This window comes from Lathyrus oleraceus, chromosome 1 (genome assembly GCF_024323335.1).
Source record: "Lathyrus oleraceus cultivar Zhongwan6 chromosome 1, CAAS_Psat_ZW6_1.0, whole genome shotgun sequence".
In the NCBI taxonomy this organism is placed as follows: Eukaryota; Viridiplantae; Streptophyta; class Magnoliopsida; order Fabales; family Fabaceae; genus Lathyrus; species Lathyrus oleraceus.
The window spans coordinates 397,405,234-397,418,792 of record NC_066579.1 but is presented as its reverse complement, the minus strand read 5'-3'; the positions used below and the strand labels follow the sequence as shown (position 1 = coordinate 397,418,792).

At 34.7% G+C, this 13,559-nt stretch overlaps 1 protein-coding gene across 1 annotated transcript; it reads left to right on the top strand.

Annotated features, from left to right (window-relative positions):
- The first annotated feature begins 10,847 nt into the window (after nt 1-10,847).
- Nucleotides 10,848-12,869, top strand: LOC127074544 (uncharacterized). Its single transcript, XM_051015876.1, has 6 exons — nt 10,848-11,115; nt 11,248-11,629; nt 11,777-11,973; nt 12,074-12,215; nt 12,293-12,452; nt 12,566-12,869. Exons 1-6 carry the CDS (start codon nt 11,042-11,044, stop codon nt 12,604-12,606), a joined length of 996 nt encoding a protein of 331 aa, XP_050871833.1. The 5' UTR covers nt 10,848-11,041; the 3' UTR covers nt 12,607-12,869.
- The last annotated feature ends 690 nt before the right edge of the window (nt 12,870-13,559 follow it).

The following is a 13,559-nucleotide window of genomic DNA, read 5'->3' as shown; positions in this document are numbered from 1 at the left end:
GATAAATTTTGCAAGACTATTTGTTTGAAAAAACTTATGAAAACAACTTTTATCATTGTTCATAAGTTATTTTTCAGTTTAATTTCACATGTTATTCAACATAACTAAGTTTTATTTTGGTATTTAATTTAACATTTTATACAACCTAACTATATAAAATATCGTGTTTATTCAAGTTAATATTATACATTTGAATATGCACAAAAAATTAATATAAATTAATAAATTTAAATTATTGAAACATTGTACGCTAATGAATTTGTTACCTGCATGTTGATTTGAGAGTTAATATTTTCCTACTCTAAATCAAGGAAAGGATGAGATTAAAGAAAATTCGTAATCAAAACTTACCCTAACAAATTCAAATTCCATTTAGGACTTTTCAATAAAGATGCGGAGGATCAAAATACATTATTTTAATAAAAACACAGGCTAAATTTTCAAAAAAATAAGGGTGGAATTTAGAGAAAAGAGGAATTAATGTTTTCAACATAAATTTCCATTTTCAATACACTAAGACAACCCACCAATTTAAGATACATGATACTCACCCTAAGAGAAGGTGAACCTACGACTTCTTGAGAAGAATCCGACGTGGTGGCTCGTAGTGGAGAATAAGAAAACTACAAAAAGTACTCAAATAAAAATTTCTTTGGTTCGTCAAAGAGCTTGAATAAAAGAGATATTGAAAATGTCTCTCAACCTTCATTCTCAATTGTGACTTCCAGAAAAAGGAGGACAGTGGTCGACGATGATGTTGCTCAAAACAAAAATCTAACCGGTTCATTAGAGAGGTGGAATTGTTGGAACAAAATTGGGTTGTTCCATATTCTTTGGGTTTTGATGATAACAAAGTATTTAAGGAACAATTGGGTATACTAATGTTTGTTAAAGTGTGCAAGATCATATACTAAAGTTTCATATAGAATCCAAGTATTGATTCTGACTCTGAACATTCGAATAGAAGGTTAAGATCAAAATATGATAGATCGGAAGCTGAGGATCATACTCTGAAGAAGTCAACTTGTAAAAAGGCCAGTGTTCAAAGATCAGAGTTTGAAGGAGTCAACCTCTGAAGACCTGAGCCAGTCAAAGTGCAAGGATCAAGATGACATTGATAGGTCATAGTTCATCTTTAAACATATTTTGTCATGTGATGACCTAATCTTTATTTTCTTCATAGAGTATGTTGAGATACAACTGCTAATTTCTTTTGTAGCAAAGAGTTTTCAAACTAATCTTCACCTAACATGATAATTTGGTGAAACATCCCAACGTCTCTTTTGAATCTTCTCAAATGACTCTACTATGTTGACTCTTCAATGAATCTTCTCTTCTCTATTTAAGGAGTTAAAAGTATTGAAGACAGATGCACCAATGAACACCAATTGTCATCAAAGAGAAGTTACTCTTCAAAGCAAAAACACAAGTTAAAACTTAGGATTTCTTGTCTTTGTATATATTATAAATCCCTAAGTCATAAATAGTCTATTTGTTGTGTATTCTTTATACACCTCTGATTGTATATCAAGTGTATTTTCCCAACAATCATTTATCTACTATATAGATTGTAAGAAGTCTTTTGCTTGTGTGCTTGAGTATAGAAGTCTCTTACTAAGTGTTTTAGCAAAGGGAGTCTCTTGCTTGTGTGCTTGAGCATATAAGTTTCTTACTTTAGTGTTTGAGCAAAGGAAGTCTCTAGCTTGTGAGCTTGAGCAAAGGAAGTCTCTTACTTGTGTGTTTGAGCAAAGGAAGTCTCTTGCTTGTGTGCTTAAACAAATTGTAATCTTGTGTGATTATAGTGAAAATCTCTTGTGAGTACAAGGGGATTGGACTACTCTCGAGTTTTGAGAGGGACCAGGATAACTCTGTGTGTTATTCTTCTTTATTGCATTTTATATCCGCTGGCTACCTCTGACTGAATCAGATTCTATAACCTTGCATTTAGAATCTGACTTAAGAGTTTAAAAAGAAATAAAAAGTCAACACAATTAAACCCCCTTTCTTGTGTTTTTTTCACATTCAGGGATGATGAGGAGCATAAATATGGGTTTCTTCTTCAATTTGGGTTATGGAGAATGGAGATAGATGAGGAAGAATGGGCAACGACCGATTAGGCTTTGGGAGGGAGGAAACACATTCTGCTATCTTTTTCTAAAGAAGGAAAAATGAAAAAGATTCCTCTCTCTCTCTCTCTCTCTCTCCCTCCTAGTGTTTAAAATTGTGAGGCAGTTGGGCTTAATTATCGTAACAACTGTCACAAATAGGGAATTAGGGACGTTTTTACATAAGGGCCGCAACTCATGTGTCGCAAAATGAATAATTTTTTGTAGTGATAAATTTTGCATGACTATTTGTTTGAGAAAACTTATGAAAACAACTTTTATCATTGTTCATAAGTTATTTTTTAGTTTAATTTCACATGTTATTCAACATGACTAAGTTTTATTTTGGTATTTAATTTAACATTTTATAGAACCTATTCTAGTTCATATTATACATTTGAATATGCACAAAAATTAATATAGATTAATATGTTTAAATTATTGGAATATTTAATAATTTAGAATTTAACTCACAGTGAAAACTAATATTCCTAACTATTTTTGTAGGTTGGACTAATAGGTTTAAAAGATTTTTCTTATGACTTATGACCTAATCTTTTTTAGCTAAATAGACTTAAAAAAAAAGCCTGACCCTTATTTATCTAAAAAAAGCTTGGCCCGGACTAAGCCTATGAAAGTTAGGTTGTATGCCCATATCGTAGGTTTGTCCTATCCATAACCAAATAGGAAAATTAACCACTCTCACTACACAACTTGTCATAAGGAAGAAGCGGCCAATGACAGTCAATTTACACGTTGTCATTCCTAATGAGCGGAACAGTGCAAATCATTCCTCATAATGACTAACCGAGGGATATAACGACATTCCATCAACAAATAGAGGTTCAACATGAACCTAACATCATCTCATTCTTAGATTATATATATATATATATATATATATATATATATATATATATATATATATATATATATATATATATATATATATATATATATATATATATATATATATATATATATATATATATATATATATATATATATGTGTGTTTTTTTTCTACACTCTTCTTATATCACACCATGTGTCATTATCTTTATCACACTAGTAGTATAGTCCATACCGAGCTTACTTGAACAATTGACGACCACTATAGGGTTGAGTAAGAATAGTTTCCCGTCCATCCGACCATTGATCCAATTGACGAGATGGTATGATAATTACGCCATTAGAAGATAGTTATTCGAGGAGAATATGGACTTGAATGACATAGACAAGGGGGTGAATAGATTTTTCCCAAAAAGATCAATTAAAAACGTTTACTTTTAAATAATTAGAGTTCGATAAAAATTGCTCGGCGTAGCTAAATTTCTGTACAAAATATATGCATTTTGGATGATCATAATATACACTTAATCGGGAACAAAAAAGAGTGATATATGAAAATACTAAATCAACCAATATTTCAACCGATCAAAATTCGGTTTACATAAGATGTGTAAATTAAAACTTTTTAATTAAATGAGAAATCTATTATTACAATTTTCATAATTAGTCAAAAGAAAGAATGTTTAGGATCATAATCTAACAAAGGCCTAAATCTTATATATGAAATCACTACCAATGTGGTAAAGCCTAATTTCATGCGATTCTAAGAAAATATTCAGCCTAAAAATGCGATTCTAAGCAAAATATAAGGAGAGATAGTACACTAGATTTATAGTGGTTCGACACTTCATCTTCGTTTGTGCCTACTTCATTTTCCAATGGTTTCCCATTGAAAATTTGTTGTTCTTCCACTATGATTTTGACAATATTTCACATATTCTTTTAATATAATCACGATTTGAGATAATGCTGAAAATAAATGATATTCAATTTGAATCCTCTTTGATTGTACACAATGTTTGACACTGAATTAAATGAAATCTTTACTCAATTTGGACTTCTATTTTCCAGTTTCAAGAATCCCACTCCAAGCGTCTATTATGCATTGACTTTTACTCAGCCCTATCGATTCCTTGTCTGAGTCTTGAACTGTCTAAAGATGAGAAAAACTCCAATTTTGTCCGTAGTAGCTTCCACACAGCTCTACTAAAGAAATTTTGGAGAGAAAAACCTCTTTATTTTTCCGTTGGATTGTAAATCTCAACCACAACCATATAAAAATGCCAACCTACAATCTTCAAAATTCTTCACAACACGTTAATCAAAAAAATAACATTTCACACATATATCTCATCCTAAGTTAAAAAGCTAATCCAAACAACAATGAAATAATCTAAAGGTTGAAGACGAGGAGAGATTTTGGTTGGAAACTCAAATTAAAACACAAAACACTTTTGAAAGTTTGAGAGAAAAATGTGTTGTGTGTTCTAAATCATAGGATAATTATAAGAGAGATTTGGAAAAGTGATTTATATACGTGTTAGAGATAAGACACGAAAATGAAAGAAAATACATTTAATTCAAGTCAAGAGAAAATGGTATGAGTCGAGTCAAGAGAGTTAATGATTTGAATAAAGAATAAAAAATTAAGAAAAACGGTTTCTATGATTCGAATCAAGCTTTTTATGATTCGAGTCAAACAAATCATGATTCAAATCAAGATTACATAACCAAAATTCAAAATTTGCAGTCAATATTTGATTCGAGTTAAGACTTTTTATGATTCAAATCAAAGGCTCTATGATTCGAGTCATGTTCTACAATGATTCAAATCAAACTAAATGAAGCAAAATCTCATTTTTCAATATCATATTTGATTCGAGTGAGACTATCTTGTGATTCGAATCAAACTCACCTAAATATTTTTTATTTTTCACATTCAATTTGATTCAAGTCCGTCAATTCATTTATTTGAATCGCACTTCCAAAAACCTAAATTTTTGCAAAAATAAAATATTAATTTGAATTGAGACTTAACACGATTTGAACTATACTCTCATGTGTTTCTTTATCCAAACCTCAGACTATTTAACTAGAAACATATTATTTTGACCTTGATCGAATAGTTTGATTTATGCGTACAAAAATAATAATTTAGCAGTCAATTTTAGAATACACAAGAATGTGAGGAGGAGAGTCAATTGCAAAAAATAAACCAAACTACTAAATATATTTAAAAACTCATTTCTATTTTATTTAGATAAATTTTTAAATATCCATAAGTTCAATTGAGGATTTTTTTTACCAAAATAACCCATTTTTTCATTTTCTTTTCTTCCCAAAATAACATTGTTTTCAAAAAAAATCTCAAACTATCCCACTTTTAGGAGGAGGCGCCAATCCAATTGACGTCTCCTCTTAAAAATAGAGTGCAGACGCCAATTGGGTTGGCTAGGGCACATGGTGCAGCCAATTCAATTGGCGTCCATGTGTATTTTTTGAAAGGAGACGCCAATTGGATTGACACCTCAGTGTATTTTGCAATTTTTTTGTTATAAATAGAGGTTTTGTGTGAATCATTTTTCCATATCTCATTTCATCATTTGACAATCATGTTTGGTGTTCGTCGCCACTATGGAAATGTGATTTATGCGAGAGACAAATCTCAGATGTTGATGCTCTTCTGGAACATCACTACTTTCGATCAACTGAAGAGGGAGCTGATTTGTTGGTTAGATGGGAAAATATCATAAGGGAAAAAAATTAGAAGTATTGAGAGACTCGACGACATCTTTGGTTGGGTGCGAATGAAAACTGATAAGGATGTTAGGGAAATGATGTTCAGACAAGATGACATCACTTTGATTGTTGTAATCAGTTAGAAATATTTCGTTTTCAATTTGCTTATGTTATAGTGATGTTTGTTGTGAACCTCGTTGTAACAAAAATTTAATGATATATAAAAATTGAAGGTTACAAAAATCCAATGTTACAAAAAGATTATGACCCAGATGATGCTCCTCGATTGGGATAATTGTTCTTATTGTGTCCTGGTTGACGATAGATACTACATAGTCTTATCATTTTATCTATCGTATCCATTTTTGTCCTGATACATGTGTTATTTGACCATCCTTTTTTCTTTCTACGTATCTTATCGTTGTGCCAAACTATGTCACCTTCATATGAAGGCCAGTATTCCTCCATTGGTAGCACCGAGAAGCTTTTATTATAGACATTCATGACGGTGATGGCCTTGTACACATCAGATAGATGGATGTAAGCATCCTGGCGAGTATGTGCGTATGCTGCAATGACATGGGAGCAAGGAATGTGGAAGGCCTGACATTTTCCACAGTCGCACCAACTTCTGTTTAGTTTGACAACATAGGCTAAATTTGGTCTCCCCTCGTTGTGGTCCATTGTTTCCTGCACGTTGAAATTTTGCCTATGACGGTCAAAGACTGTTACATCATGTGTGCTAGCTTTGATGCTTTCCTCTTTCATGACTTTCATGCAACACTCACTGAATACTTGCCTAAATATTAACACCATACTCCATCTTTTACCTCTGGTTGCGAACGTAAGAGCCAACCTATAATAGGTTGATTTGACCAAGGCGGTTATTGGCAGATTTCTAATGCCTTTGAATACGCCGTTCATGCATTCCACAAGGTTTGTTGTCATGTGGCCCCATCGACAACCTCCGTCAAATGCCCTTGTCCACAGCTCTACTGGTATGTTATTCATCCATCTTCCTGCATCTTCATTAGACAGTTTAATTTCATCACGGTAATATTGAAATGACGGCTGAGTTAGAGCATACCCAACATTCACCACCTTCTTGCGAAGATTCTTATATTTTATTGCACGCATGAAGTTTTATGCAATATGTATAATGCAATAGACATGGGTAGAAGGAGGATCATGTCATCCGTTGTCATGGTTATTGTATGCACTCTCAATGGCAACATGTCTATCAGAAATTAAACAGAGTTTGGCTTGTGGAGCCACATGCGTTATGTGATGTCGAAGAAAGAAACCCCAACCACCAGCAGTTTCACATTTAAATAGAGCAAAGGCAATGGGAAAGACATTGTTGTCATCTTGTGCAACCGCCATAAGCAAAGTACCCTTGTATTTGTCGTATAACCATGTTCCATCAATTTGAATAATAGGTTTGCAGAATGCAAAACCTTTGATGCATGGGTCAAATGCCCAAAAGAGATGGTGAAAGATTATATTACCAGTAACACAGGTTCCGTATGGCGTCATTGCTGGCAATGTCTCTATAATTTCCACAACTCCTGGGACATATGTTTTTAGTGCCCATAAAAACCGTGACAATTCTTTATATGAATCCTCCCAGTTGCCGAATACCTGTTCAACAACCTTTGTCCTTGCAATCCATGCTTTCTTGTAAGATGTAGCATAATTATATCTTGTTATGATATAAGATATAATTATACTCACCTTCACTGATGGGTCTTTGTTAACAAGCGGCAAAATGTCTTGACATATCAATGCAACATTTAATTTACGATGATCTTGTTCGACGTTAGTTGCAATGCAACTGTGAGGCGGGTCTATTGAATCTATCTCCCAAGAGTCGCTTTTCTTTTTGTAAGATGCAGCCAACCGAAACTTACAAAGGATGTTATGACATTTGATGACATACCTTCTCGAATCAGCGCGTTTCACTGTAAAATCAGCAGAGTTGTTCATGTGCAATTTTTTGATAGCTCGTACACATTCTTCTTTAATGATGTGTCAAACATGCAAGCTAGTCTGAAGTGATATGTCCAGCATGCAAGAGAGAGGAAAGCCACATGTCACACATGCAAGCACTAGCTCCAAATGAATTGGCGCCTCCTTACAATCCTTGCACATGGGCGCCAATCCATTTGGCTACACCATGTCTTGCATGCATGCAAACCTCGTAACCAAGCATGCATAGCTAGGTGTGTCATACATGAGCCTATGGAGGCGTCAATTTGAATGACAACACCGTGTAAACAATGCACATGGGCGCCAATTTATTTGGCTACCACATGTAAACACATTTTTATATGCTCCACACTTTTGCTTATAAATAGAAAGGTAACTCTAACATTTCTTCCACACCATCACTCACTACTTCCTCTACAACATCAAATCTTTCATCTGCAACAACCTATTTCATATGCATCAACCTCTTTCATCTCCGACAAGATGTCTATCCTCACAATGGGCGAATCGCACAGAGGAACAGTTGTAAACATAGCAACTTATGTAAGCATTTTATTCTTTTGTTATTTGTCTAGAGTACCTTTTAATAACATATCAACTTAGTAAAGTATTTTCTTGTTTCTTTTATAGGATGTTTCAAGGTTCCGTACTCGGATCCACGAATATGTTCACATGGACCCGATGATTCAACCGTATGTCGAACTCGCTGGTTTTGGACATATAAGCAAAATTATGTCTTGGTCGGTGGATGATAAATTCATTCTTGCGTTATGCGAATGATGGCGTCCCGAGACACACACATTCTAGTTTCCAACCGGTGAGTGTACCGTGACGTTGGAAGACGTCTACATGATATTGGGACTGCCTATTGAAGGTAAAGCTGTAAATGGTAAAACCAACTATGCAAATTCAATTTGCATGGACCTCTTGGATACTGATTTGTTAGATGATAACTCAAGAGGTCAAGGTATACTCCTTTCACGCCTTAAGTCATATTATAACATTTTACATTTAGATGAGCATTCTACCGAAGAGGCTCGAATAATAAGAACTAGGTGTTACATTATGCTTTTAATTGGTTCTTTTTTATTTCATGAAGGTAGTGGTTCTAGTATGCATGTTATGTATTTACCTTTACTAAGACATGTAGATAGAATAGGAAGTTATAGTTGGGGATCCGCTTGTCTGGCCTATCTTTATAACTCTTTGTGTAAAAATTCACAGAAAGACACATATACCTTTTCTGGATGTGCTGTTTTGCTCCAAGCATGGGGTTGGTCAAGACTACCGTCCCTAGCGCCCGTCAACAACAACCCTCATTCCTGTATGCACAAAAGTAAGTTGTTTAAAATGCTATATATTTACTTACTTTAACGATTATTATCTCTAACTAATATTTTTACCTTTATGGTGCAGATGGTCGGCACGTGGTATGAGTTATAACAGATGTCCAAGACACTGTATTACCCAGTATCGCAATCTCTTGGATCACCTTCGACCGACAGATGTATGGATAATAACCTCATTATTTCAATATAATTTGTTAACTTCTTCTACCAAGTTTACAATCTAAGTTACTTTCACATTTCAGTTCATTTGACGTCCATACCTACATTTGGATCATGGCCATGAAGTCAACGAAGAAGACGCAGCCGTATGAACTGCATGCACACCGATAATAAGATTCACAACTGTGGAGATGCACAACAGCAATCGTGTGAAGTTGCAGTTCGGTATGCTTCAACACATCTCAGATCCCCCCAGCAAACATAGGAGAATGACATCTGCGCAAAGTTAATGACCAATGGAACTTCAATCCATGGTAAAGCTTCGCAAGATCTGAGTGTCGCAAATGGAAGCACCACCATGACCATGTATTAACTGATGCAGTGATGCCAAATGAAGAAAAACCAAGTCATACTTATATGGCTTGGTACAGATCAGTTGGTTTTGAGTTCATCACCGATGATATGTACCTATACGACCCACGCCAACAAACTTACACACCAGACACATCAACATCTAACCCACAACAACATTGTTAGACCGACTACACACAACCCCCAATCCGTCAAACTTTCCGTTCCACAAACACACAAACATACAACCCCAACATGTCATACACCCAATCACAATACCAAGAGCATACCCCGTACCACCACCAACAAATAAATCATCAACCAGAGATCCAACATCGCTTCACACCCAACACATCACCCTACTAAAGCCGCTTTAGCCAGAACACTCAACGATCATTCAACACCAACCGTACCTCCTCCTACCATAGCCAAGAAGCCCAAACCTCACAAAACCGAAACCTTCAACAACCATATCTCTACCAAACACCCCACCAATCTTTCCAACCTTTCCTCGACGCATCATTCACACTTATGTCTCCCTTCAACCGTTTCGGTCGCCCACCAATAAGTCAAACACAACCCTACTACTCTAGCATGGGTCATGAACTCGGTTATGGCGGTACACCTTCGATGCATACTCAAGATTATGCTAATTTGTCTGACTCTCTCAACAGGCCATCTCCTGTAATTGGTAGTGATGTTCCTGGCCTCTCAGATGCTCAAACACCAATTGTGAATCATCAACGCGGGTTAGGGCCACGGGTTCGGGTAGCTAGGGGATGTGGGACCGGATGTCGGTTAGGTGATCCCGATCACCAACATTAGTCTTTTTTGTGTAAACGAGAATTTATATTAATATGAATTGGTCCTATTTCGAAATTATGTATCACGTAGATTATTTAACAATTTTTTTTTGCAAAATACACTGAGGTGCCAATTTAATTGACATCTCCTTTGAAATCATACATATGAGCGCCAATTGAATTGGCTGCACCATGTGCCATAGCCAATCTAATTGACGTTTGCACTCTATTTTTAAGAAGAATCGCCAATTGGATTGATGCCTCCTTCTTAAAATTGGATAGTTTGAATTTTCTTTTAAAGAATTATTTTAAGATTTTTTTGAAAAACTGAATTATTTTGATAAAGAATTCCTCAATTGAATATTAAATATCACTGCCCTCTAGATAAAATAAATCTAAAATTTAAATATATTTATCAATAAATAAATATAAAAAGTAACATGAAATAAAAGCTTCAAATTAGTGTCGTGTTTGCCTTTATTTAAAAAAAAAACTAGAAGACACCGAAAGTGCTTGAACATTCTATGTAAGCGGTTTGCAATGTTCCTCTGTTCACTCAAATGTTCCTCTGTCATCAATCTTCAACAACACACAACACGAGTTCTAGAAACAGTAAACAAAGAAAGAAATAGCGGTTTCATTCATCTCTGCAAGACACACCACAAAATATAGTAACAAAACCTCGTTTAAATAATTATGGCCATGGAAACCGAAGTTGCCACCACCACTCCACAGTTGGCCCTGTCTGATACAGACATCAACTGGGACAGGTAACTAATAATAACAACTACAATCACTTCAATTTTTTTTGTTTTAATGTCGTGTTTCCTGTGTTTCCTGTGTTTCCTGTGTTTCTAGTGCCCGTGCTTTATATTCAATAATACTAATTTTTATTTTATTAGATTGGATAAGACTAGGTTCCATATCATTGGTGCAATACTTTTCACAGCTCAATCAGCATTACTTCATCCAACAGCAGTGGTGAAAACAAGGATGCAAGTAGCTAGTTCAGGACTCTCTAACATGAAGGGAGTGTCAGTGTTCACTCACATTTTGAAGAGTGATGGAATTCCTGGAATCTTTAGAGGTTTTGGTACTTCTGCTATTGGATCAATGCCTGGTAGGGTTTTAGCCCTCACATCTCTTGAGATGTCAAAGGATATTGTGTTGAAACACACTCAAGGTAGTGATATTCCTGAAGCATCACGTATTGGCCTTGCAAATGGAGTTGCTGGCATGGTTTCAAATTTGGTATCTTGTGTTTATTTTGTGCCCTTGGATGTGGTAAGTAATATTTGTAGCTGCTAACCACTTCGCGGTTCGCAGGGTACCCTCGAATTATATGAGTATGCTTACTAATTGATGTGTTTTTGCATGTGTCCTATAATCTTGATTGATCACTGGGAGTAATTTTGTTTACTGTTTTCTCAGATTTGCCAGAGATTAATGGTTCAAGGCCTACCTGGAACTTCCTCTTGTCGAGGACCATTTGATGTTATCCGAAGAGTAGTGCATGCGGAGGGCTTTCGTGGTTTGTATAGAGGTTTTGGATTAACGGCTGTTACGCAATCTCCAGCATCTGCACTTTGGTGGGGTTCATATGGTGCAGCACAACACATAATTTGGAGGTACACTATGTTTTGGAATGATCTATAAAATAATTGAATTTTTAACCGTGTACATTCCTTCATTTTATGGTTTTAACTCATATATGCTTATTGCTTCAAGGAGTTTGGGATATAAAGATGATATGGATATGAAACCGTCACATGTGGAAATGGTTACAGTTCAGGCTACTGCTGGGATGGTGGCGGGTGCTTGTTCCTCTGTTATCACTACTCCCATAGATACAGTTAAAACACGACTTCAGGTATTCAAAACTTTTTTTTCTTGGACTTTGCACTCAATCAATCAATTTTGGATGTGTCGCTTGAAATTTGTACTTAGGTTATGGACAATTATGGTTCGGGAAGACCATCCGTACTGAAGACGACAAGAACTCTCCTTAACGAAGATGGATGGTGGGGATTTTACCGAGGGTTTGGACCAAGATTTTTGAATATGTCACTTTATGGAACAACTATGATTGTTACTTATGAACTCATAAGTATGGCACATCTTTTGCTTATTTATATAGGCATCAATTTTCTCTTAAAATTGCTTGTTGATATAACTTATGATTGCCTTATTTATTTTCTCTTTTAACTTCTTTTTTGACAGAGAGATTATCGGTACGACCAAGTTTGAGTTCTTTTGGCTAAGAAGTGCAACCTTACTGAGATGGAGAAGACAAAGAATCAAGCTTGACTTTAGCATTCCTAACCTGTGTTTAGTGACAGCTGATGGATGGATTCCTTCATCCTCAAGCATTGTGTTTAGTGACAGCTGATGGATAGATTCCTTCATCCTCAAGCATTGCATGATGCAGTACGAGAAAATATGATAGGTCTGACCTTCTCGTACTTTATCGTGCAGTGCCAAATGTTTCTTACAATAGAAATAACAATATATTCTTTCGGTATTATAGTTTTGTCAACATCTGATTGTGATATATTTTGAGGTCTTGGTGAATTGATGCTAAATTGTGACGATTTGCCCAGAATGTCCCATTGTTGAAAAAATTATCCCATAATACCCCAGTTTGAATTTTTTTTCCCAAACTGTCCCATTTTCTTATTTGGGCTCGTCCATTCATTGAGCGAGATGATGAAGAAGATATTTTGCTAAGTAGGCTCGGTCATTCATTGGCCGAGCTAGTGAAGGGCATGTTTTTTTTTTTAATTATTTTTTTAAAACTATTATATAATTAAGTAACTCTATATTTAAATAATAAAATTTATTTTTTTAAAAATAATAATAATATTTTTATAAAAATATTTAAAATAAAATATTAATAATAATAGTATTTTATAATAATAATAATTTTCTAATGTTAGTTTTTTTAAATATTAATAATAAAATGATTTTTTTAAATATTAATAATATAAATGATTTATTTTTGTAAGAATTACAATGGAAGAAATACATTTTATTGATATAATGGAAGAAATATTTTATTGATATAATGGAAGAAATATATTTTATTTATAGTGACCGCCTGTTCCACATTTTGTGCCAATTTTTTTTGCGTTTTTCCTTGCGCAAGTCTTCTTGTCTTTGTCTTGCGGGAGACGGAGATGAGTCGGAAGATAATTCATCATGGGCGTCTTGTTGT